Source organism: Palaemon carinicauda, chromosome 25 (genome assembly GCF_036898095.1).
Source record: "Palaemon carinicauda isolate YSFRI2023 chromosome 25, ASM3689809v2, whole genome shotgun sequence".
NCBI lineage: Eukaryota > Metazoa > Arthropoda > Malacostraca > Decapoda > Palaemonidae > Palaemon > Palaemon carinicauda.
Genome location: NC_090749.1, coordinates 77,470,129 through 77,497,753, shown reverse-complemented (window position 1 = coordinate 77,497,753; position 27,625 = coordinate 77,470,129). Strand labels below are relative to the sequence as shown.

Sequence of the window (27,625 nt, the reverse complement as noted above, 5' to 3'; positions counted from 1 at the left end):
AGAATGTGGCGTGAAGAGGAAAAACCTGATTAATGTGAGTTAGAGGTGCTGGTGAAAATGGCAAAAAAAAAATGACGACGACTGACTGACTGCAATAATTAGAGGTATCACACTTAAGTCAGTTGTTACGAAAATCTATAGTAAGTTTTTCTAGAGAGACTAGAGAGAAAGACTGATGAAAAGTTGAGAGATGAACAAGCAAGATTTAGAAAAGGTAGAAGTTGTATTGACCAAATTTTCTTTTTCAGAGATGTACTACAATATATAGAATATAGAAATCCACTTTTGATAGCATTTATGGACTATGAAAAAGCCTTTGATAGTTTGCACTGGCCAATTTTGTAGAGAGCCCTGCGTTATTATGGAGTTCCTGTTAAATATGTGGATTTGATTAAGTCTGTTCAAGAGCATAGCAAGTGCAAATTTAATGTTAGTGGAGTCCTATCAAATGTATTTCCAGTGAACAGCAGAGTACTTCAAGGGAATGTGTTGTCACTTATGTTGTTTACCCTCCTCATGGATTTTGTAATGCATTGTACAGTTAGAGATGGTGTAGAATTATTTGACTGAATTGATAATAGGAAATTAGCAGACCCAGAGGATGCTGATGATGCTGTCATTAGCAGAACACCACAGGATTTACAATGCTTGCTTACCAGAATGCATGAAATATCACATGAGGTTGGACTCAAGATAAATAGAAGAAAGACTGAGATGATGAGAACGGAATATGCAATGGAAGATGAAATATCATTGGAAGGAAAAATTATTAATGAGGTAGAATCATTAAGACTTTAAGAACTATGATCTCGAATACAGGGTCTTCAGAATTAGAGTTTAGAGAAAGATGAAAAAAATAAAATTAGATAATGGCCAGGTTAAGTAAGATTTGGAAATTAAATCACCTGAAATTACGTATAAAAATCAGGCTATCAATCAGTTTAGTGATTATTGTTACTGTATGGACATGGGTCAGGGTATCCCAATGAAACAATCTCCAAACAGATTTAGTAGCTTTGAGAACAAAACCCTCAAAAGGATATTGGGAGTTGAATGGCATGACAGGATTAGAAATGAACCTATAAGAGAGATTACTTGAGTGCCATATGTGGATGACATCATGGTGAGGGGTAGATGTGGGCATGCTCTTCACACTCCAAGAGATAATAGTTCAGCAAACGTTTAAATAGACTCCACAAAGTACTAGAAGAGTTGGAAGACCAAGGCCTACATGGCTGTGGACTATGAAAAGTGAAGTTGGAGACGATAGCTGGAGAAGTATTGAATTAAAGGCTCAAGATTGACACAACTGGTAAAATCTAATAAAGGCCCTGTACGTTAATAGGGGTAGGAGGAGAGGATGAAATAAAACAGTAGATTTCTTAGCCTGGAGATTTTATTATTGCTTACAAATATGGTTTTCCTTACTTTATTTTCTTCTCTCCACAGATTAGTTTTCAACACTGAGTGAAAAACAGGCATTTGCTATTAATATTAATAACTTGTGATTTATAAAGGACAATTATAACTTATAAAATATTCTTTAATTTCAGAATTGCTGGTAAAATGTTTCAGATAACTATTTCTTGTACCAAATTTCAGATTTTGAGAAGCATAGGCCTAAGTCAAAAGAAATTTCCAACTATTATAAAGATTTTACTGACATTTTCTAATAACATCTCTAAAAATGTATTTTCACCTTGTACAAATTCCCATACCTTTTCGATAACACTTTAAAAATATTCCTCATTTTATGTGTTTTTCTCTTAATTCCTTGTATACAATTACTCTTCATCTAAAATAAAAGATAATTTTCCTGATTTTCAGAGAATATCTCACACATTCCCATTGGTTTCCTCTTTACTGTGACTCTTCATATGCTTTGTGAGTTTATTTCTCTGGGAGAATATTTTCCCACAATCAGTGCATCTAAATGGGATCTCTCCCGTGTGAACCCTGATGTGAATGTTAAGATCCCTTTTCTGAGAAAATGCTTTTCCACATTCAGTGCATATGAATGGCTTCTCTCCAGTGTGGATCCTTGTATGCGTTTTAAGATGATTTCTCTGGGAAAATGCTTTCCCACACTCTCTGCAGTTGAAGGGCTTCTCTCCGGCATGAATCCTCATGTGAATGGTAAGATCGCTCTTTTTGGTAAATGACTTCCCGCACTCGATACACATAAATGGCTTTTCTCCGGTGTGGGTCCTCATGTGAATTGTAAGATCGCTTTTCCGAGAAAATGCTTTCCCACATTCACTGCAGCTAAAAGGCCTCTCTCCAGCGTGAATCCTCATATGATATGTGAGAGTGGATTTTTGAGTAAATGTTTTCCCACATTCACTGCACATAAACAATCTTTCTCCACTGTGAATTCTCTTGTGATCTGTCAGGCTACTTTTGCGAGAGAATGTTTTCCCACAATCAGGGCATATGAAAATCCTTTGCTCACTTTTCCTACTTCTTTTTTTTCTCAATTTCTTCTTGCTATCTTGTGAATCTTCTTTGGTAACTGGCGATTCGGTTTTACAATTATAATCCACACTGCATTCATCAGAATCGTAATATATTATTGGCTCCGTCTCGATTTTCACAAATGGAACCAAAGACCAGGAGCCATCATCATCATTGTCTGCACTACAGCCAACTAAATCCGTGTTTTCAGGATTGGATGGAGAGAGTGATAATGGATCTTCAACCTCAGTTTTCAATGGAAATTCTAAGGTTTGTTCTAAATCCATTTTAATGTATATATAATAATCCTATTACTGTTTCCTTAAAACTACTGAATGAGACTCAAAGGATATAACTCTTCAGGAAATGGAAATCTATAACATTATTCAGTTCTTAATTAACAAACTTAAACATGAGTTTTATATTTTCTACCTATCATCTTAAAGATATTTCCAAGACAAAATTTAGAGCATATCGGAATTTCTCTTAATAAATCTTCACAAAGAAAATAATACTACAGTTATTCAAAACTTATATTTCCCATGAAGGATATGGCAGTTAGCAAAGATGATAGATATTGTTCCATCAAATGGTTAAAATAAATTTAGACGAGTGGAAAACCTTAAACACAAAACTATGACGACTAATTCCTGAGAATATATATAATGTAAAAGGAGCAAAACAACTTCATTCCCTAAGAGTAGATCCTTACTTGATGAGGGAATTCTAATATTCAGAGATGAGTTAACTTGAAGTTTAAGTAATGTACAATATTCACTATATTTACCAAAAGAACAGCTAAAGGTAACTCACATTTATATCAATTGTTTATTACACGTTTATATAAGAAATTTCGATGCCAGGAGCTGACTCTTGTTTGTTTGATGAAATCAAGTCTGAAATAAAAATGCAACAGACAATTAGAGATAATTATTCAAAAAGGGATAGAAAACAAAAAAGCTCAAGTCAAAAAGTTTTCATTGATCAAAAAAGTTATAGTAAATTATTTTGAAAAAACTCCCACTTTTCATATTGCTTCGACTCGAAGCTACGTCAGCGTCTACCACAAAATAAAAATATTCTGTAATCTCCCCTCGACAAAATACCTCCCCCTCTTGGAACCACCATAGTTTATGGTCACTAACTAGTCAATGACATGACATTGCACCTCCTACTTTTCAGTTTATCTAATGACAGGTGTCTAATACCACATCCTTATTTCACCCCACGATACAAATCGAATTTTGGTAGTTAATTTTGAACAAATAAATCGGAATGTAATTTGAATTTTTGTGTAATGTAAACGAATACTGTACCGGCCAGCAGCCATCGTGTTATGTTTGTGGGTATGATAAATGTTGTTCACAAGTATTTTGAATTCCCACCTCCAAGAGATTCATTTTGTATAGGTGGGGTTCCCCTCAAGAATGCTTCTAAGCCATAATGCTAATGGAACTAATACAACTTATAGGTCTGTGGAAGTCTTTCTTAATCAAAAAGGTTAAAGGGCTGGAGATGCCCCCGAGCGGATTAAGTGACGTCGGCAGTCTCGGCCAAGTATAGGGAAAAAGATTGCGGTCTAATGGTTAGAAGCTTATTATACGTCCATCATCTGCATTGACACACTAAAAATTATTCCTGCTCTTCAGTTAATAATGCCGACCTTGTGAACTACTAATGGATGTACTCAAAGATTCCACAAAAATTTAAATCCTACAATTATATTTCATTGGTAAGTGCTTCATTTTCAATGTAATGCTTTATGAAATTGTAAAAAGGGAATTCTAGCTGCAGCAAGAAAACTGGCTCTGCTATTGCATTCAGTAACATTATCACAACCTGCACTATTAATAATGTCACTACAGTGAGCCCTCTTTTATCGCAGGTTTTTTCTTTGCCGTTTCATTTTTTCACAGCCAAGAACAATGCAATACCTAATAAATAAAAATTCTCATAAAAATCGTGATAAAATTCAAGCTGGGCGATGATTTCAAATGGCTCGTTCTCCTTTATACTGGGAGCACTGTGCACCACTACCTATCTCTACACCCAGCTGGTCCTAACACTCTCTGTACACTGTAAATCCATTTACTGTAGTAAAAAAATTACAACTATATTTGAAATAAACCGGATTTTGATTAAACTGGTGTTTCACTTAACTGTATCCAATAATAATGCATGTAATATTCACATTTTGTATCGTATTTTCAATTATAAACATTACTACTTATAATCTCATGCGTTGTTTACATTCAAATCAGCTGATCAACCCTGCATAGTCCGTCATCAACCTCAATTTTCTGATCATATAACACCCTTAGCCTATTATTAAGGTATACTTCCGAAGGATATTTCATCTTTACTAAAAGAGACAATTATTACTTGATCTATCATTTTCCAATTAGCATACTAATTTCAATAGTTTTATTTAAAATACTTCTCATATTTTATTTACTTGTACTGGAGTTGAATCGCATAACGTTAACCGGAGTTTCATTCATGTTGCCAATGCACGATATTTTATAATTTTTAGCTCTTTGGTGCTTGATTATAAAGCTTAGGAAATTATTTATTACAGGTTCGTCAGTAAGTATTCAATAGAGACTTTGCAAAAAAAAAAAGAGATTTCATATATGAGAGAGAGAGAGAGAGAGAGAGAGAGAGAGAGAGAGAGAGAGAGAGAGAGAGAGAGAGAGAGAGAGAGAGAGAGAGAGAGAGAATGTAGATGCACGGCTACGCAATGTTCTATCGTGATAGTCTTTTCGTATGTACAGTAAACCATTTCATATTCTATATCAAATTTATTTACTGCGTTATGCTGTATACTTTACCCAGCAGTACATTACAGTATTAATTTACAAACAAATATTTCGACAGTATACACTATGATATCAGAAATGTATCACATCAATTCCGATGCAATAAATTTCTAATGTCATAGTGTACAAAATGGATTTCGAGCAAAGCGGAAAATCTATTTTTGGGTGATAGGGACATGTCGTCCTGATGGAAGGTTCCTTTAGGCAGCTTTCTAAGGGATATTTGGCTACAGTGATACTCCCAGAGAATTAACCACAGGTTTCCAGAATTCTAACTCCTGGCGCGAGTATCCTTAATATAACTTTTAAGGATATCGCATAATATCAGGGGACGTATTTCTTGATACGACACATGGCAATCTTCACCCCGAATAGAGTTTACGCTTTGAGGCGGAAGAGTGGCGACTTTGAAGGGGAGCTGTTATCAAGGTTACCCGGTGGATCCCCTCCCAGTACTACTACGACGTATTATTCCTTGTTGCAATTAAGCATGGATAGCCGCAGATAGAGTAGTTTCTGGTGGGGACATTGTTACATAGTTGTATACTCCTTTTTGAAAGGAGGGAGGGTCCATCAGGATGACATGGCCATATCACCCAAAAATAGATTTTTTGCTTTGCTCAAAATCTGTTTTTTGGGCTCAGCCATGTCGTCCTAATGGAAGTTTACCAGAGAATTACTTGATAATACTATCTCTGTGGGTTTGTATAAGGGCCTTTACTTTGATGGAGTTCCTTATATGGTCTCCCAGACATAACATATATAACATTACTGTTACTTGTCATATCCACTAAGTTTGGAACTAACTTAGGGCTTCCTGCCCCCTGCAGGTAAATTGTTGATATCGACTATAAGGCGTCAAAGTTTGTATTTTGTAGGAACAAAGTGGAACTTTTTAGAGATTACCAGGTTGTTCTTACAGAGGTTATACTGCCAAGTATGTTTATTTTAGGAATAAATAAATGGCTTTGGATCATTTATTCGATTTCATGCAGGGCGAATAAGATGCAGATACATTTTTATGTATTTTATTTGTATAAACAAATATACGAATACAACAACAAATGTATCATAAATAGAATCCTTTTGACATTTCAACATCTTCGGATATATATATTTTTCACTTGTAAGGGAAGAAATACATATATTATGGATCAGTCACAGGTGCCATTCACTATTGTGAAATTATTTGATTTATTTCACTTAGATGTTGGCTATATTTCAACACTGTGTACGAATGTTCACACAGCACTCGTGTTATTGGTTAGATTCTATACCTATATAGAATAGTCCGAGAATCACCATAGTGATTTTCATTAAAAGGGTATTAAACTCAAAGATACTAATACCTGTTCACCCTTTTACACTGTCAAGTCCCAAACAGTCCACTGTTCATCGCAGCACTAGACGACAGGTTTTATAACACTACCTGCCGCCACCACAAAGTATTTTATTTCATGCACTTGCTTCGCGTAATGTTTATAGAAGACTCTAGAAGATTTCCCTCCAGTATATGAGCGGAGTCTATCAAAGTCCATATGTTGAAAGAAGTTCAACGAGGCAGCAACTTTTCTAGGATCGTGACCTGCGGATGTACTGTCATGATCTGCTTTGCGAATAAAGTAGGTGAGTTTCGCCCTCAGTTGTTTTAGGGATAAGTTTGATCCTGAGGTTTCTCCTAGGAAGAGCTGTCCCTCCTTGAAGTCTGAAGTTCTTCGAAGATAGACCTTAAGACATTCTACTGGACATAGAGAGACATCTTCCTTCAGAGGGCATATCCAACAAGGACCCCACCTTTTGGTGGGCAGCTCGTTTTTGACGAGAAAGGCAGGATCGGGAAAGAGATTCAGTTCTCCCTCTTCTGTGAACTGAATAGGACCCTCGTTTCTAGATAGGGCCACTATTTCACTAACTCTAGCCCCTGAGGCTATAGTGAACAAGGATATAACTTTCTGTGTTAGATCCTTTAGGGTAAAATCTTCGTTGTTCAAGTTCAAAGCATAGTGCAAGACTTTGTCCAAGGACCATGACATGGGCTTTGGAGGGGTTGCTGGTTTGAGTCTAGCACAGTGGTTCTTAACCTGGGGGTCACAAAGGGTTCTGGAGAATAATTTACTTTTCATATACATTATACACGTATTTGAAATAGCCAGTAGGGCTTTTACCAATTTGATGAGTACAACACTGGTCACAAGTTGGGTGGTCTGCTGCACATCACCCATAGCCAGTGTTACCAAAATAGCGTTAAATTCCCATTATAGCTCAATCGGATACTCCTCCAAGTCACGTGATACGTGACATGAATAACGTGATATCTCTGACGCCCTGCCATTGGTCAGCAGCCATGGGTGGGAGGGCTGCAAGGTGAACGAAATTTACATTATCCTCAACTTGTTTCATTAATGAAATTGTATAGGAGTAAACCATTTTGTATGATGTTGAATAGTTCTTTGGAATTGATAATTTTATGTTATTTGTAGAGGCTATGTAAGTGGAATTTTTCAAGGTTTTTGTTCTGTGGTGTTTGCAATAAAATTGTATAGGAGTACAGTAAACCATTTTGTATGATGTTGAATAGTTCTTTGGAATTGATAATTTTATGGCATTTGTAGAGGCTATGTAAGTGGAATTTTTCAAGGTTTTTGTCCTGTGGTGTTTCCAATAAAATTGTATAGGAGTGAACCATTTTGTATGATGTTGAATAGTTCTTTGGAATTGATAATATTATGTTATTTGTAGACGCTATGTAAGTGGAATTTTTCAAGGTTTTTGTCCTGTGGTGTTTCCAATAAAATTGTATAGGAGTAAACCATTTTGTATGATGTTGAATAGTTCTTTGGAATTGATAATTTTATGCCATTTGTAGAGGCTATGTAAGAGGAATTTTTCAAGGTTTTTGTCCTGTGGTGTTTCCAATAAAATTATATAGGAGTAAACCATTTTGTATGATGTTGAATAGTTCTTTGGAATTGATAATTTTATGGCATTTGTAGAGGCTATGTAAGTGGAATTTTTTAAAGTTTTTGTTCTGTGGTGTTTCCAATAAAATTGTATAGGAGTAAACCATTTTGTATGATGTTGAATAGTTCTTTGGAATTGATAATTTTATGTTATTTGTAGAGGCTATGTAAGTGGAATTTTTCAAGGTTTTTGTCCTGTGGTGTTTCCAATAAAATTGTATAGGAGTAAACCATTTTGTATGACGTTGAATAGTTCTTTGGAACTGATAATATTATGTTATTTGTAGAGGCTATGTAAGTGGAATTTTTCAAGGTTTTTGTCCTGTGGTGTTTCCAATAAAATTGTATAGGAGTAAACCATTTTGTATGATGTTGAATAGTTCTTTGGAATTGATAATTTTATGGCATTTGTAGAGGCTATGTAAGTGGAATTTTTCAAGGTTTTTGTTCTGTGGTGTTTCCAATAAAATTGTATAGGAGTAAACCATTTTGTATGATGTTGAATAGTTTTTTGGAATTGATAATTTTACGACATTTGTAGAGGCTAGGAAAGTGGAATTTTTCAAGGTTTTTGTTCTGTGGTGTTTTCAATAAAATTGTATAGGAGTAAACCATTTTGTATGATGTTGAATAGTTCTTTGGAATTGATAATTTTATGGCATTTGTAGAGGCTATGTAAGTGGAATTTTTCAAGGTTTTTGTTCTGTGGTGTTTCCAATAAAATTGTATAGGAGTAAACTATTTTGTATGATGTTGAATAGTTCTTTAGAATTGATAATTTTATGGCATTTGTAGAGGCTATGTAAGTGGAATTTTTCAAGGTTTTTGTCCTGTGGTGTTTCCAATAAAATTGTATAGGAGTAAACCATTTTGTATGATGTTGAATAGTTCTTTGGAATTGATAATTTTATGGCATTTGTAGAGGCTAGGAAAGTGGAATTTTTCAAAGTTTTTGTTCTGTGGTGTTTTCAATAAAATTGTATAGGAGTAAACCATTTTGTATGATGTTGAATAGTTCTTTGGAATTGATAATATTATGTTATTTGTAGAGGCTATGTAAGTGGAATTTTTCAAGGTTTTTGTTCTGTGGTGTTTCCAATAAAATTGTATAGGAGTAAACCATTTTGTATGATATTGAATAGTTCTTTGGAATTGATAATTTTATGGCATTTGTAGAGGCTATGTAAGTGGAATTTTTCAAGGTTTTTGTTCTGTGGTGTTTCCAATAAAATTGTATAGGAGTAAACCATTTTGTATGATGTTGAATAGTTTTTTGGAATTGATAATTTTACGACATTTGTAGAGGCTAGGAAAGTGGAATTTTTCAAGGTTTTTGTTCTGTGGTGTTTTCAATAAAATTGTATAGGAGTAAACTATTTTGTATGATGTTGAATAGTTCTTTAGAATTGATAATTTTATGGCATTTGTAGAGGCTATGTAAGTGGAATTTTTCAAGGTTTTTGTTCTGTGGTGTTTCCAATAAAATTGTATAGGAGTAAACCATTTTGTATGATGTTGAATAGTTCTTTGGAATTGATAATTTTACGACATTTGTAGAGGCTAGGAAAGTGGAATTTTTCAAGGTTTTTGTTCTGTGGTGTTTTCAATAAAATTGTATAGGAGTAAAGCATTTTGTATGATGTTGAATAGTTCTTTTGAATTGATAATATTATGTTATTTGTAGAGGCTATGTAAGTGGAATTTTTCAAGGTTTTTGTTCTGTGGTGTTTCCAAAAAAATTGTATAGGAGTAAACCATTTTGTATGATGTTGAATAGTTCTTTGGAATTGATAATTTTACGACATTTGTAGAGGCTAGGAAAGTGGAATTTTTCAAGGTTTTTGTCCTGTGGTGTTTCCAATAAAATTGTAAAGGAGTAAACTATTTTGTATGATGTTGAATAGTTCTTTAGAATTGATAATTTTATGGCATTTGTAGAGGCTATATAAGTGGAATTTTTCAAGGTTTTTGTCCTGTGGTGTTTCCAATAAAATTGTATAGGAGTAAAGCATTTTGTATGATGTTGAATAGTTCTTTGGAATTGATAATATTATGTTATTTGTAGAGGCTATGTAAGTGGAATTTTTCAAGGTTTTTGTCCTGTGGTGTTTCCAATAAAATTGTATAGGAGTAAACCATTTTGTATGATGTTGAATAGTTCTTTGGAATTGATAATTTTACGACATTTGTAGAGGCTAGGAAAGTGGAATTTTTCAAGGTTTTTGTTCTGTGGTGTTTTCAATAAAATTGTATAGGAGTAAAGCATTTTCTATGATGTTGAATAGTTCTTTGGAATTGATAATATTATGATATTTGTAGAGGCTATGTAAGTGGAATTTTTCAAGGTTTTTGTCCTGTGGTGTTTCCAATAAAACTGTATAGGAGTAAACCATTTTGTATGATGTTGAATAGTTCTTTGGAATTGATAATATTATGTTATTTGTAGAGGCTATGTAAGTGGAATTTTTCAAGGTTTTTGTCCTGTGGTGTTTCCAATAAAATTGTATAGGAGTAAACCATTTTGTATGATGTTGAATAGTTCTTTGGAATTGATAATTTTATGGCATTTGTAGAGGCTAGGAAAGTGGAATTTTTCAAGGTTTTTGTTCTGTGGTGTTTTCAATAAAATTGTATAGGAGTAAACCATTTTGTATGATGTTGAATACTTCTTTGGAATTGATAATATTATGTTATTTGTAGAGGCTATGTTAGTGGAATTTTTCAAGGTTTTTGTCCTGTGGTGTTTCCAATAAAACTGTATAGGAGTAAACCATTTTGTATGATGTTGAATATTCCTTTGGAATTGATAATTTTATAGCATTTGTAAAGGCTATGTAAGTGGAATTTTTCAAGGTTTCTGTCCTGTGGTGTTTCCAATAAAATTGTATAGGAGTAAACCATTTTGTATGATGTTGAATAGTTCTTTGGAATTGATAATTTTATGGCATTTTTAGAGGCTATGTAAGTGGAATTTTTCAAGGTTTTTGTTCTGAGGTGTTTCCAATAAAATTGTATAGGAGTAAACAATTTTGTATGATGTTGAATAGTTCTTTGGCATTGATAATATTATGTTATTTGTAGAGGCTATGTAAGTGGAATTTTTCAAGGTTTTTGTCCTGTGGTGTTTCCAATAAAATTGTATAGGAGTAAACCATTTTGTATGATGTTGAATAGTTCTTTGGAATTGATAATTTTAAGCCATTTGTAGAGGCTATGTAAGTGGAATTTTTCAAGGTTTTTGTTCTGTGGTGTTTCCAATAAAATATTATAGGAGTAAAGCATTTTGTATCATGTTGAATAGTTCTTTGGTATTGATAATTTTATGGCATTTGTTAGAGGCTATGTAAGTGGAATTTTTCAAGGTTTTTGTTCTGTGGTGTTTCCAATAAAATTGTATAGGAGTAAACCATTTTGTATGATTTTGAATAGTTCTTTGGAATTGATAATTTTATGGCATTTGTAGAGGCTATGTACGTGGAATTTTTCAAAGTTTTTGTTCTGTGGTGTTTCCAATAAAATTGTATAGGAGTAAAGCATTTTGTATGATGTTGAATAGTTCTTTGGAATTGATAATTTTATGGCATTTGTAAAGGCTATGTAAGTGGAATTTTTCAAGGTTTTTGTTCTGTGGTGTTTCCAATAAAATTGTATAGGAGTAAACCATTTTGTATGATGTTGAATAGTTCTTTGGAATTGATAATATTATGTTATTTGTAGAGGCTATGTAAGTGGAATTTTTCAAGGTTTTTGTCCTGTGGTGTTTCCAATAAAATTGTATAGGAGTAAACCATTTTGTATGATGTTGAATAGTTCTTTGGAATTGATAATTTTATGGCATTTGTAAAGGCTATGTAAGTGGAATTTTTCAAAGTTTTAGTCCTGTGGTGTTTCCAATAAAATTGTATAGGAGTAAACAATTTTGTATGATGTTGAATAGTTCTTTGGAATTGATAATTTTATGGCATTTGTAGAGGCTATGTAAATGGAATTTTTCAAGGTTTTTGTTCTGTGGTGTTTCCAATAAAATTGTATAGGAGTAAAGCATTTTGTATGATGTTGAATAGTTCTTTGGAATTGATAATTTTACGACATTTGTAGAGGCTAGGAAAGTGGAATTTTTCAAGGTTTTTGTCCTGTGGTGTTTCCAATAAAATTGTAAAGGAGTAAACCATTTTGTATGATGTTGAATAGTTCTTTGGAATTGATAATATTATGTTATTTGTAGAGGCTATGTAAGTGGAATTTTTCAAGGTTTTTGTTCTGTGGTGTTTCCAATAAAACTTTATAGGAGTAAACCATTTTGTATGATGTTGAATAGTTTTTTGGAATTGATAATTTTATGGCATTTGTAGAGGCTAGGAAAGTGGAATTTTTCAAGGTTTTTGTTCTGTGGTGTTTCCAATAAAATTGTATAGGAGTAAACCATTTTGTATGATGTTGAATAGTTTTTTGGAATTGATAATTTTATGGCATTTGTAGAGGCTATGTAAATGGAATTTTTCAAGGTTTTTGTTCTGTGGTGTTTCCAATAAAATTGTATAGGAGTAAAGCATTTTGTATGATGTTGAATAGTTCTTTGGAATTGATAATTTTACGACATTTGTAGAGGCTAGGAAAGTGGAATTTTTCAAGGTTTCAGTTCTGTGGTGTTTTCAATAAAATTGTATAGGAGTAAACCATTTTGTATGATGTTGAATAGTTCTTTGGAATTGATAATATTATGTTATTTGTAGAGGCTATGTAAGTGGAATTTTTCAAGGTTTTTGTCCTGTGGTGTTTCCAATAAAATTGTATAGGAGTAAACCATGTTGTATGATGTTGAATAGTTCTTTGGAATTGATAATTTTATGGCATTTGTAGAGGCTAGGAAAGTGGAATTTTTCAAGGTTTTAGTTCTGTGGTGTTTTCAATAAAATTGTATAGGAGTAAACCATTTTGTATGATGTTGAATAGTTCTTTGGAATTGATAATATTATGTTATTTGTAGAGGCTATGTAAGTGGAATTTTTCAAGGTTTTTGTTCTGTGGTGTTTCCAATAAAACTGTATAGGAGTAAACCATTTTGTATGATGTTGAATATTTCTTTGGAATTGATAATTTTATGGCATTTGTAAAGGCTATGTAAGTGGAGTTTTTCAAGGTTTCTGTCCTGTGGTGTTTCCAATAAAATTGTATAGGAGTAAACCATTTTGTGTGATGTTGAATAGTTCTTTGGAATTGATAATTTTATATTATTTGTAGAGGCTATGTAAGTGGAATTTTTCAAGGTTTTTGTCCTGTGGTGTTTCCAATAAAATTGTATAGGAGTGAACCATTTTGTATGATGTTGAATAGTTCTTTGGAACTGATAATATTATGTTATTTGTAGAGGCTATGTAAGTGGAATTTTTCAAGGTTTTTGTCCTGTGGTGTTTCCAATAAAACTGTATAGGAGTAAACCATTTTGTATGATGTTGAATAGTTCTCTGGAATTGATAATTTTATGGCATTTGTAGAGGCTATGTAAGTGGAATTTTTCAAGGTTTTTGTTCTGTGGTGTTTCCAATAAAATTGTATAGGAGTAAAGCATTTTGTATGATGTTGAATAGTTCTTTGGAATTGATAATATGTTATTTGTAGAGGCTATGTAAGTGGAATTTTTCAAGGTTTTTGTCCTGTGGTGTTTCCAATAAAACTGTATAGGAGTAAACCATTTTGTATGATGTTGAATAGTTCTTTGGAATTGATAATTTTATGGCATTTGTAGAGGCTATGTAAGTGGAATTTTTCAAGGTTTTTGTTCTGTGGTGTTTCCAATAAAATTGTATAGGAGTAAAGCATTTTGTATGATGGTGAATAGTTCTTTGGAATTGATAATTTTATGGCATTTGTAGAGGCTATGTAAGTGGAATTTTTCAAGGTTTTTGTTCTGTGGTGTTTCCAATAAAATTGTATAGGAGTAAACCATTTTGTATGATGTTGAATACTTTTTTGGAATTGATAATATTATGTTATTTGTAGAGGCTATGTAAGTGGAATTTTTCAAGGTTTTTGTCCTGTGGTGTTTCCAATAAAATTGTATAGGAGTAAACCATTTTGTATGATGTTGAATAGTTCTTTGGAATTGATAATTTTACGACATTTGTAGAGGCTAGGAAAGTGGAATTTTTCAAGGTTTTTGTTCTGTGGTGTTTCCAATAAAATTGTATAGGAGTAAACCATTTTGTATGATGTTGAATAGTTCTTTGGAATTGATAATATTATGTTATTTGTAGAGGCTATGTAAGTGGAATTTTTCAAGGTTTTTGTCCTGTGGTGTTTCCAATAAAATTGTATAGGAGTAAACCATTTTGTATGATGTTGAATACTTCTTTGGAATTGATAATATTATGTTATTTCTAGAGGCTATGTTAGTGGAATTTTTCAAGGTTTTTGTCCTGTGGTGTTTCCAATAAAATTGTATAGGAGTAAACCATTTTGTATGATGTTGAATAGTTCTTTGGAATTGATAATTTTATGGCATTTGTAGAGGCTATGTAAGTGGAATTTTTCAAGGTTTTTGTTCTGTGGTGTTTCCAATAAAATTGTATAGGAGTAAAGCATTTTGTATGATGTTGAATAGTTCTTTGGAATTGATAATTTTATGGCATTTGTAGAGGCTATGTAAGTGGAATTTTTCAAGGTTTTTGTTCTGTGGTGTTTCCAATAAAATTGTATAGGAGTAAACCATTTTGTATGATGTTGAATACTTCTTTGGAATTGATAATATTATGTTATTTGTAGAGGCTATGTAAGTGGAATTTTTCAAGGTTTTTGTCCTGTGGTGTTTCCAATAAAATTGTATAGGAGTAAACCATTTTGTATGATGTTGAATAGTTCTTTGGAATTGATAATTTTATGGCATTTGTAGGGGCTATGTAAGTGGAATTTTTCAAGGTTTTTGTTCTGTGGTGTTTCCAATAAAATTGTATAGGAGTAAAGCATTTTGTATGATGTTGAATAGTTCTATGGAATTGATAATTTTATGGCATTTGTAGAGGCTATGTAAGTGGATTTTTTCAATGTTTTTGTTCTGTGGTGTTTCCAATAAAATTGTATAGAAGTAAACCATTTTGTATGATGTTGAATAGTTCTTTGGAATTGATAATTTTATGTTATTTGTAGACGCTATGTAAGTGGAATTTTTCAAGGTTTTTGTTCTGTGGTGTTTCCAATAAAATTGTATAGGAGTAAACCATTTTGTATGATGTTGAATAATTCTTTGGAATTGATAATTTTATGGCATTTGTAGAGGCTAGGAAAGTGGAATTTTTCAAGGTTTTTGTTCTGTGGTGTTTCCAATAAAATTGTATAGGAGTAAACTATTTTGTATGATGTTGAATAGTTCTTTGGAATTGATAATTTTACGACATTTGTAGAGACTATGTAAGTGGAATTTTTCAAGGTTTTTGTTCTGTGGTGTTTCCAATAAATTTGTATAAGAGTAAACCATTTTATATGATGTTGAATAGTTCTTTGGAATTGATAATTTTATGTTATTTGTAGACGCTATGTAAGTGGAATTTTTCAAGGTTTTTGTCCCGTGGTGTTTCCAATAAAATTGTATAGGAGTAAACCATTTTGTATGATGTTGAATAGTTCTTCGGAATTGATAATTTTATGGCATTTTTAGAGGCTAGGAAAGTGGAATTTTTCAAGGTTTTTGTTCTGTGGTGTTTCCAATAAAATTGTATAGGAGTAAAGCATTTTGTATGATGTTGAATAGTTCTTTGGTATTGATAATTTTATGGCATTTGTAGAGGCTATGTAAGTGGAATTTTTCAAGGTTTTTGTTCTGTGGTGTTTCCAATAAAATTGTATAGGAGTAAACCATTTTGTATGATGTTGAATAGTTCTTTGGAATTGATAATTTTATGTTATTTGTAGAGGCTATGTAAGTGGAATTTTTCAAGGTTTTTGTTCTGTGGTGTTTGCAATAAAATTGTATAGGAGTAAACCATTTTGTATGATTTTGAATAGTTCTTTGGAATTGATAATTTTATGGCATTTGTAGAGGCTATGTAAGTGGAATTTTTCAAAGTTTTTTTTCTGTGGTGTTTCCAATATAATTGTATAGGAGTAAACCATTTTGTATGATGTTGAATACTTCTTTGGAATTGATAATTTTATGCCATTTATAAAGGCTATGTAAGTGGAATTTTTCAAGGTTTTTGTTCTGTGGTGTTTCCAATAAAATTGTATAAGAGTAAACCATTTTGTATGATGTTGAATAGTTCTTTGGAATTGATAACATTATGTTATTTGTAGAGGCTATGTAAGTGGAATTTTTCAAGGTTTTTGTCCTGTGGTGTTTCCAATAAAATTGTATAGGAGTAAACAATTTTGTATGATGTTGAATAGTTCTTTGGAATTGATAATTTTATGGCATTTGTAGAGGCTATGTAAGAGGAATTTTTCAAGGTTTTTGTCCTGTGGTGTTTCCAATAAAATTGTATAGGAGTAAACCATTTTGTATGATGTTGAATAGTTCTTTGGAATTGATGATATTGTTATTTGTAGACGCTATGTAAGTGGAATTTTTCAAAGTTTTTGTCCTGTGGTGTTTCCAATAAAATTGTATAGGAGTAAACCATTTTGTATGATGTTGAATAGTTTTTTGGAATTGATAATTTTATGGCATTTGTAGAGGCTATGTAAGTGGAATTTTCCAAGGTTTTTGTTCTGTGGTGTTTCCAATAAAATTGTATAGGAGTAAACCATTTTGTATGATGTTAAATAGTTCTTTGGAATTGATAATTTTACGACATTTGTAGAGGCTAGGAAAGTGGAATTTTTCAAGGTTTTTCTCCTGTGGTGTTTCCAATAAAATTGTATAGGAGTAAACCATTTTGTATGATGTTGAATAGTTCTTTGGAATTGATAATTTTATGGCATTTGTAGAGGCTAGGAAAGTGGAATTTTTCAAGGTTTTTGTTCTGTGGTGTTTCCAATAAAATTGTATAGGAGTAAAGCATTTTGTATGATGTTGAATAGTTCTTTGGAATTGATAATATGTTATTTGTAGAGGCTATGTAAGTGGAATTTTTCATGGTTTTTGTCCTGTGGTGTTTCCAATAAAACTGTATAGGAGTAAACCATTTTGTATGATGTTGAATAGTTCTTTGGAATTGATAATTTTATGGCATTTGTAGAGGCTATGTAAGTGGAATTTTTCAAGGTTTTTGTTCTGTGGTGTTTCCAATAAAATTGTATAGGAGTAAACCATTTTGTATGATGTTGAATAGTTCTTTGGAATTGATAATTTTATGGCATTTGTAGAGGCTAGGAAAGTGGAATTTTTCAAGGTTTTTGTTCTGTGGTGTTTCCAATAAAATTGTATAGGAGTAAACCATTTTGTATGATGTTGAATAGTTCTTTGGAATTGATAATTTTATGGCATTTGTAGAGGCTATGTAAGTGGAATTTTTCAAGGTTTTTGTTCTGTGGTGTTTCCAATAAAATTGTATAGGAGTAAAGCATTTTGTATGATGTTGAATAGTTCTTTGGAATTGATAACTTTATGGCATTTGTAGAGGCTATGTAAGTGGAATTTTTCAAGGTTTTTGTTCTGTGGTGTTTCCAATAAAATTGTATAGGAGTAAACCATTTTGTATGATGTTGAATAGTTCTTTGGAATTGATAATTTTATGGCATTTGTAAAGGCTAGGAAAGTGGAATTTTTCAAGGTTTTTGTTCTGTGGTGTTTCCAATAAAATTGTATAGGAGTAAACCATTTTGTATGATGTTGAATAGTTCTTTGGAATTGATAACTTTATGGCATTTGTAGAGGCTATGTAAGTGGAATTTTTCAAGGTTTTTGTTCTGTGGTGTTTCCAATAAAATTGTATAGGAGTAAACCATTTTGTATGATGTTGAATAGTTCTTTGGAATTGATAATTTTATGGCATTTGTAGAGGCTAGGAAAGTGGAATTTTTCAAGGTTTTTGTTCTGTGGTGTTTTCAATAAAATTGTATAAGAGTAAACCATTTTGTATGATGTTGAATAGTTCTTTGGAATTGATAATTTTATGGCATTTGTAGAGGCTATGTAAGTGGAATTTTTCAAGGTTTTTTGTTCTGTGGTGTTTCCAATAAAATTGTATAGGAGTAAACCATTTTGTATGATGTTGAATAGTTCTTTGGAATTGATAATTTTATTGCATTTGTAGAGGCTATGTAAGTGGAATTTTTCAAGGTTTTTGTTCTGTGGTGTTTCCAATAAAATTGTATAGGAGTAAAGCATTTTGTATGATGTTCAATAGTTCTTTGGAATTGATAATTTTATGGCATTTGTAGAGGCTATGTAAGTTGAATTTTTCAAGGTTTTTGTTCTGTGGTGTTTCCAATAAAATTGTATAGGAGTAAACCATTTTGTATGATGTTGAATACTTCTTTGGAATTGATAATATTATGTTATTTGTAGAGGCTATGTTAGTGGAATTTTTCAAGGTTTTTGTCCTGTGGTGTTTCCAATAAAATTGTATAGGAGTAAACCATTTTGTATGATGTTGAATAGTTCTTTGGAATTGATAATTTTATGGCATTTGTAGAGGCTATGTAAGTGGAATTTTTCAAGGTTTTTGTCCTGTGGTGTTTCCAATAAAATTGTATAGGAGTAAAGCATTTTGTATGATGTTGAATACTTCTTTGGAATTGATATTATGTTATTTGTAGAGGCTATGTTAGTGGAATTTTTCAAGGCTTTTGTCCTGTGGTGTTTCCAATAAAATTGTATAGGAGTAAACCATTTTGTATGATGTTGAATACTTCTTTGGAATTGATAATATTATGTTATTTGTAGAGGCTATGTAAGTGGAATTTTTCAAGGTTTTTGTCCTGTGGTGTTTCCAATAAAATTGTATAGGAGTAAACCATTTTGTATGATGTTGAATAGTTCTTTGGAATTGATAATTTTATGGCATTTGTAGAGGCTATGTAAGTGGAATTTTTCAAGGTTTCTGTTCTGTGGTGTTTCCAATAAAATTGTATAGGAGTAAACCATTTTGTATGATGTTGAATAGTTCTTTGGAGTTTATAATTTTATGGCATTTGTAGAGGCTATGTAAGTGGAATTTTTCAAGGTTTTTGTTCTGTGGTGTTTCCAATAAAATTGTATAGGAGTAAACCATTTTGTATGATGTTGAATAGTTCTTCGGAATTGATAATTTTATGTTATTTGTAGAGGCTATGTAAGTGGAATTTTTAAAGGTTTTTGTCCTGTTGTGTTTCCAATAAAATTGTATAGGAGTAAACCATTTTGTATGATGTTGAATAGTTCTTTGGAATTGATAATTTTATGGCATTTGTAGAGGCTAGGAAAGTGGAATTTTTCGAAGTTTTTGTTCTGTGGTGTTTTCAATAAAATTGTATAAGAGTAAAGCATTTTGTATGATGTTGAATAGTTCTTTGGAATTGATAATTTTATGGCATTTGTAGAGGCTATGTAAGTGGAATTTTTCAAGGTTTTTGTTCTGTGGTGTTTCCAATAAAATTGTATAGGAGTAAACCATTTTGTATGATGTTGAATACTTCTTTGGAATTGATAATATTATGTTATTTGTAACGGCTATGTTAGAGGAATTTTTCAAGGTTTTTGTCCTGTGTTGTTTCCAATAAAATTGTATAGGAGTAAACCATTTTGTATGATGTTGAATAGTTCTTTGGAATTGATAATTTTATGGCATTTGTAGAGGCTATGTAAGTGGAATTTTTCAAGGTTTTTGTTCTGTGGTGTTTCCAATAAAAATGTATAGGAGTAAAGCATTTTGTATGATGTTGAATAATTCTTTGGAATTGATAATTTTATGGCATTTGTAGAGGCTATGTAAGTGGAATTTTTCAAGATTTTTGTTCTGTGGTGTTTCCAATAAAATTGTATAGGAGTAAACCATTTTGTATGATGTTGAATACTTCTTTGGAATTGATAATATTATGTTATTTGTAGAGGCTATGTAAGTGGAATTTTTCAAGGTTTTTGTCCTGTGGTGTTTCCAATAAAATTGTATAGGAGTAAACCATTTTGTATGATGTTGAATAGTTCTATGGAATTAATAATTTTATGGCATTTGTAGGGGCTATGTAAGTGGAATTTTTCAAGGTTTTTGTCCTGTGGTGTTTCCAATAAAATTTTATAGGAGTAAAGCATTTTGTATGATGTTGAATAGTTCTTTGGAATTGATAATTTTATGGCATTTGTAGAGGCTAGGAAAGTGGAATTTTTCAAGGTTTTTGTTCTGTGGTGTTTCCAATAAAATTGTATAGGAGTAAACCATTTTGTATGATGTTGAATAGTTTTTCGGAATTGATAATTTTATGGCATTTGTAGAGGCTAGGAAAGTGGAATTTTTCAAGGTTTTTGTTCTGTGGTGTTTTCAATAAAAATGTATAGGAGTAAACCATTTTGTATGATGTTGAATAGTTCTTTGGAATTGATAATTTTACGACATTTGTAGAGGCTAGGAAAGTGGAATTTTTCAAGGTTTTTGTCCTGTGGTGTTTCCAATAAAATTGTATAGGAGTAAACCATTTTGTATGATGTTGAATAGTTCTTTGGAATTGATAATTTTATGGCATTTGTAGAGGCTAAGAAAGTGGAATTTTTCAAGGTTTCTGTTCTGTGGTGTTTCCAATAAAATTGTATAGGAGTAAACCATTTTGTATGATGTTGAATAGTTCTTTGGAGTTTATAATTTTATGGCATTTGTAGAGGCTATGTAAGTGGAATTTTTCAAGGTTTTTGTTCTGTGGTGTTTCCAATAAAATTGTATAAGAGTAAACCATTTTGTATGATGTTGAATAGTTCTTCGGAATTGATAATTTTATGGCATTTGTAGAGGCTAGGAAAGTGGAATTTTTCAAGGTTTTTGTCCTGTGGTGTTTCCAATAAAATTGTATAGGAGTAAACCATTTTGTATGATGTTGAATAGTTCTTTGGAATTGATAATTTTATGGCATTTGTAGAGGCTATGTAAGTGGAATTTTTCAAGGTTTTTGTTCTGTGGTGTTTCCAATAAAATTGTATAGAAGTAAACCATTTTGTATGATGTTGAATACTTCTTTGGAATTGATAATATTATGTTATTTGTAGAGGCTATGTAAGTGGAATTTTTCAAGGTTTTTGTTCTGTGGTGTTTCCAATAAAATTGTATAGGAGTAAAGCATTTTGTATGATGTTGAATAGTTCTTTGGAAATGATAATTTTATGGCATTTGTAGAGGCTATGTAAGTGGAATTTTTCAAGGTTTTAGTTCTGTGGTGTTTCCAATAAAATTGTATAGGAGTAAACCATTTTGTATGATGTTGAATAGTTCTTTGGAATTGATAATTTTATGGCATTTGTAGAGGCTATGTAAGTGGAATTTTTCAAGGTTTTTGTTCTGTGGTGTTTCCAATAAAATTGTATAGGAGTAAACCATTTTGTATGATATTGAATACTTCTTTGGAATTGATAATATTATGTTATTTGTAGAGGCTATGTAAGTGGAATTTTTCAAGGTTTTTGTTCTGTGGTGTTTCCAATAAAATTGTATAGGAGTAAACTATTTTGTATGATGTTGAATAGTTCTTTGGAATTGATAATTTTACGACATTTGTAGAGGCTAGGAAAGTGGAATTTTTCAAGGTTTTGTCCTGTGGTGTTTCCAATAAAATTGTATAGGAGTAAACCATTTTGTATGATGTTGAATAGTTCTTTGGAATTGATAATTTTATGGCATTTGTAGAGGCTAGGAAAGTGGAATTTTTCAAGGTTTTTGTTCTGTGGTGTTTCCAATAAAATTGTATAAGAGTAAACCATTTTGTATGATGTTGAATAGTTTTTTGGAATAGATAATTTTATGGCATTTGTAGAGGCTATGTAAGTGGAATTTTTCAAGGTTTTTGTCCTGTGGTGTTTCCAATAAAATTGTATAGGAGTAAACCATTTTGTATGATGTTGAATAGTTCTTTGGAATTGATAATTTTATGGCATTTGTAAAGGCTATGTAAGTGGAATTTTTCAAGGTTTTTGTCCTGTGGTGTTTCCAATAAAATTGTATAGGAGTAAACCATTTTGTATGATGTTGAATAGTTCTTTGGAATTGATAATTTTATGGCATTTTTAGAGGCTAGGAAAGTGGAATTTTTCAAGGTTTTTGTTCTGTGGTGTTTTCAATAAAATTGTATAGTAGTAAACCATTTTGTATGATGTTGAATAGTTCTTTGGAATTGATAATATTATGTTATTTGTAGAGGCTATGTAAGTGGAATTTTTCAAGGTTTTTGTCCTGTGGTGTTTCCAATAAAATTGTATAGGAATAAACCATTTTGTATGATGTTGAATATTTCTTTGGAATTGATAATTTTATGGCATTTGTAAAGGCTATGTAAGTGGAATTTTTCAAGGTTTCTGTCCTGTGGTGTTTCCAATAAAATTGTATAGGAGTAAACCATTTTGTATGATGTTGAATAGTTCTTTGAAATTGATAATTTTATGGCATTTGTAGAGGCTAGAAAAGTGGAATTTTTCAAGGTTTTTGTTCTGAGGTGTTTCCAATAAAATTGTATAGGAGTAAACCATTTTGTATGATGTTGATTAGTTCTTTGGAATTGATAATATGTTATTTGTAGAGGCTATGTAAGTGGAATTTTTCAAGGTTTTTGTCCTGTGGTGTTTCCAATAAAATTGTATAGGAGTAAACCATTTTGTATGATGTTGAATAGTTCTTTGGAATTGATAATTTTATGGCATTTGTAGAGGCTATGTAAGTGGAATTTTTCAAGGTTTTTGTCCTGTGGTGTTTCCAATAAAATTGTATAGGAGTAAACAATTTTGTATGATGTTGAATAGTTCTTTGGAATTGATAATTTTATGGCATTTGTAGATGCTATGTAAGTGGAATTTTTCAAGGTTTTTGTTCTGTGGTGTAGACAATAAAATTGTATAGGAGTAAACCATTTTGTATGATGTTGAATAGTTCTTTGGAGTTTATAATTTTATGGCATTTGTAGATGCTATGTAAGTGGAATTTTTCAAGGTTTTTGTTCTGTGGTGTTTCCAATAAAATTATATAGGAGTAAACCATTTTGTATGATGTTGAATAGTTCTTTGGAATTGATACTTTTATGGCATTTGTAGAAGCTAGGAAAGTGGAATTTTTCAAGGCTTTTGTTCTGTGGTGTTTCCAATAAAATTGTATAGGAGTAAACCATTTTGTATGATGTTGAATAGTTCTTTGGAATTGATAATTTTATGGCATTTGTAGAAGCTAGGAAAGTGGAATTTTTCAAGGCTTTTGTTCTGTGGTGTTTCCAATAAAATTGTATAGGAGTAAACCATTTTGTATGATGTTGAATAGTTCTTTGGAATTGATAATTTTATGGCATTTGTAGAGGCTAAGAAAGTGGAATTTTTCAAGGTTTCTGTTCTGTGGTTTTTCCAATAAAATTGTATAGGAGTAAACCATTTTGTATAATGTTGAATAGTTCTTTGGAGTTTATAATTTTATGGCATTTGTAGAAGCTAGGAAAGTGGAATTTTTCAAGGTTTTTGTTCTGTGGTGTTTCCAATAAAATTGTATAGGAGTAAACCTTTTGTAAGATGTTGAATAGTTCTTTGGAGTTTATAATTTTATGGCATTTGTAGAGGTTATGTAAGTGGAATTTTTCAAGGTTTATGTTCTGTGGTGTTTCCAATAAAATTGTATAGGAGTAAACCATTTTGTATGATGTTGAATAGTTCTTTGGAATTGATAATTTTATGGCATTTGTAGAGGCTAGGAAAGTGGAATTTTTCAAGGTTTTTGTTCTGTGGTGTTTCCAATAAAATTGTATAGGAGTAAACCATTTTGTATGATGTTGAATAGTTCTTTGGAGTTTATAATTTTATGGCATTTGTAAAGGCTATGTAAGTGGAATTTTTCAAGGTTTATGTTCTGTGGTGTTTCCAATAAAATTGTATAGGAGTAAACCATTTTGTATGATGTTGAATAGTTCTTTGGAATTGATAATTTTATGGCATTTGTAGAGGCTAGGAAAGTGGAATTTTTCAAGGTTTTTGTTCTGTGGTGTTTCCAATAAAATTGTATAGGAGTAAAGCATTTTGTATGATGTTGAATAGTTCTTTGGAGTTTATAATTTTATGGCATTTGTGGAGGCTATGTAAGTGGAATTTTTCAAGGTTAATGTTCTGTGGTGTTTCCAATAAAATTGTATAGGAGTAAACCATTTTGTATGATGTTGAATAGTTCTTTGGAATTGATCATTTTATGGCATTTTTAGAGGCTATGTAAGTGGAATTTTTCAAGGTTTATGTTCTGTGGTGTTTCCAATAAAATTGTATAGGAGTAAAGCATTTTGTATGATGTTCAATAGTTCTTTGGAGTTTATAATTTTATGGCATTTGTAGAGGCTATGTAAGTGGAATTTTTCAAGGTTCATGTTCTGTGGTGTTTCCAATAAAATTGTATAGGAGTAAACCATTTTGTATGATGTTGAATAGTTCTTTGGAATTGATATTTTTATGGCATTTGTAGAGGCTATGTAAGTGGAATTTTTCAAGGTTTTTGTTCTGTGGTGTTTCCAATAAAATTGTATAGGAGTAAACCATTTCGTATGATGTTGAATAGTTCTTTGGAATTGATAATTTTATGGCATTTGTAGAGGCTATGTAAGTGGAATTTTTCAAGGTTTTTGTTCTGTGGTGTTTCCAATAAAATTGTATAGGAGTAAACCATTTTGTAGGATGTTGAATAGTTCTTTGGAATTGATATTTTTATGGCATTTGTAGAGGCTAGGAAAGTGGAATTTTTCAAGGTTTTTTTTTTCTGTGGTGTTTCCAATAAAATTGTATAGGAGTACACCATTTTGTATGATGTTGAATAGTTCTTTGGAATTTATCTTTTTTTGGCATTTGTAGAGGCTATGTAAGTGGAATTTTTCAAGGTTTATGTTCTGTGGTGTTTCCAATAAAATTGAATAGGAGTAAACCATTTTGTATGATGTTGAATAGTTCTTTGGAATTGATACTTTTATGGCATTTGTAGAGGCTAGGAAAGTGGAATTTTTCAAGGTTTTAGTTCTGTGGTGTTTCCAATAAAATTGTATAGGAGTAAACCATTTTGTATGATGTTGAATAGTTCTTAGGAATTGATAATTTTATGGCATTTGTAGAGGCTATGTAAGTGGAATTTTTAAAGGTTTTTGTTCTGTGGTGTTTCCAATAAAATTGTATAGGAGTAAACCATTTTGTATGATGTTGAATAGTTCTTTGGAATTGATAATTTTATAGCATTTGTAGAGGTTATGTAAGTGGAATTTTTAAAGGTTTTTGTTCTGTGGTGTTTCCAATAAAATTGTATAGGAGTAAAGCATTTTGTATGATGTTGAATAGTTCTTTGGAATTGATACTTTTATGGCATTTGTAGAGGCTAGGAAAGTGGAATTTTTCAAGGTTTCTGTTCTGTGGTGTTTCCAATAAAATTGTATAGGAGTAAAGCATTTTGTATGATGTTGAATAGTTCTTTGGAATTGATAATTTTATGGCATTTGTAGAGGCTAGGAAAGTGGAATTTCTCAAGGTTTCTGTTCTGTGGTGTTTCCAATAAAATTGTATAGGAGTAAACCATTTTGTATGATGTTGAATAGTTCTTTGGAATTGATAATTTTATGGCATTTGTAGAGGCTATGTAAGTGGAATTTTTCAAGGTTTTTGTCCTGTGGTGTTTCCAATAAAATTGTATAGGAGTAAATCATTTTGTATGATGTTGAATAGTTCTTTGGAGTTTATAATTTTATGGCATTTGTAGAGGCTATGTAAGTGGAAATTTTTCAAGGTTCTTGTCCTGTGGTGTTTCCAATAAAATTGTATAGGAGTAAACCATTTTGTATGATGTTGAATAGTTCTTTAGAATTGATAATTTTATGGCATTGTAGAGGCTAGGAAAGTGGAATTTTTCAAGGTTTTTGTCCTGTGGTGTTTCCAATAAATTGTATAAGAGTAAACCATTTTGTATGATGTTGAATAGTTCTTTGGAATTGATACTTTTATGGCATTTGTAGAGGCTAGGAAAGTGGAATTTTTCAAGGTTTTTGTTCTGTGGTGTTTCCAATAAAATTGTATAGGAGTAAACCATTTTGTATGATGTTGAATAGTTCTTTGGAGTTTATAATTTTATGGCATTTGTAGAGGTTAGGAAAGTGGAATTTTTCAAGGTTTATGTTCTGTGGTGTTTCCAATAAAATTGTATAGGAGTAAACCATTTTATATGATGTTGAATAGTTCTTTGGAATTGATAATTTTATGGCATTTGTAGAGGTTAGGAAAGTGGAATTTTTCAAGGTTTTTGTCCTGTGGTGTTTCCAATAAGATTGTATAGGAGTAAACCATTTTGTATGATGTTGAATAGTTCTTTGGAGTTTATAATTTTATGGCATTTGTGGAGGCTATGTAAGTGGAATTTTTCAAGGTTTATGTTCTGTGGTGTTTCCAATAAAATTGTATAGGAGTAAACCATTTTGTATGATGTTGAATAGTTCTTTGGAATTGATAATTTTATGGCATTTGTAGAGGCTATGTAAGTGGAATTTTTCAAGGTTTATGTTCGGTGGTGTTTCCAATAAAATTGTATAGGAGTAAAGCATTTTGTATGATGTTCAATAGTTCTTTGGAGTTTATAATTTTATGGCATTTGTAGAGGCTATGTAAGTGGAATTTTTCAAGGTTTATGTTCTGTGGTGTTTCCAATAAAATTGTATAGGAGTAAACCATTTTGTATGATGTTGAATAGTTCTTTGGAATTGATACTTTTATGGCATTTGTAGAGGCTAGGAAAGTGGAATTTTTCAAGGTTTTTGTTCTGTGGTGTTTCCAATAAAATTGTATAGGAGTAAACCATTTTGTATGATGTTGAATAGTTCTTTGGAATTGATAATTTTATGGCATTTGTAGAGGCTAGGAAAGTGGAATTTTTCAAGGTTTTTGTCCTGTGGTGTTTCCAATAAAATTGTATAGGAGTAAACCATTTTGTATGATGTTGAATAGTTCTTTGGAGTTTATAATTTTATGGCATTTGTAAAGGCTATGTAAGTGGAATTTTTCAAGGTTTTTGTTCTGTGGTGTTTCCAATAAAATTGTATAGGAGTAAACCATTTTGTATGATGTTGAATAGTTCTTTGGAGTTTATAATTTTATGGCATTTGTAGAGGCTAGGAAAGTGGAATTTTTCAAGGTTTTTGTTCTGTGGTGTTTCCAATAAAATTGTATAGGAGTGAACCATTTTGTATGATGTTGAATAGTTCTTTGGAGTTTATAATTTTATGGCATTTGTAGAGGCTAGGAAAGTGGAATTTTTCAAGGTTTTTGTCCTGTGGTGTTTCCAATAAAATTGTATAAGAGTA

The 27,625-nt window shown here is 31.5% G+C and overlaps 1 protein-coding gene across 1 annotated transcript; it reads right to left on the bottom strand.

Annotated features, from left to right (window-relative positions):
* Positions 1-1,378: 1,378 nt before the first annotated feature.
* LOC137618670 (gastrula zinc finger protein XlCGF8.2DB-like) lies at positions 1,379-3,349 on the bottom strand. Its single transcript, XM_068348811.1, has one exon. It carries the CDS (start codon positions 2,739-2,741, stop codon positions 1,836-1,838), a length of 906 nt encoding a protein of 301 aa, XP_068204912.1. The 5' UTR covers positions 2,742-3,349; the 3' UTR covers positions 1,379-1,835.
* Positions 3,350-27,625: the final 24,276 nt, after the last annotated feature.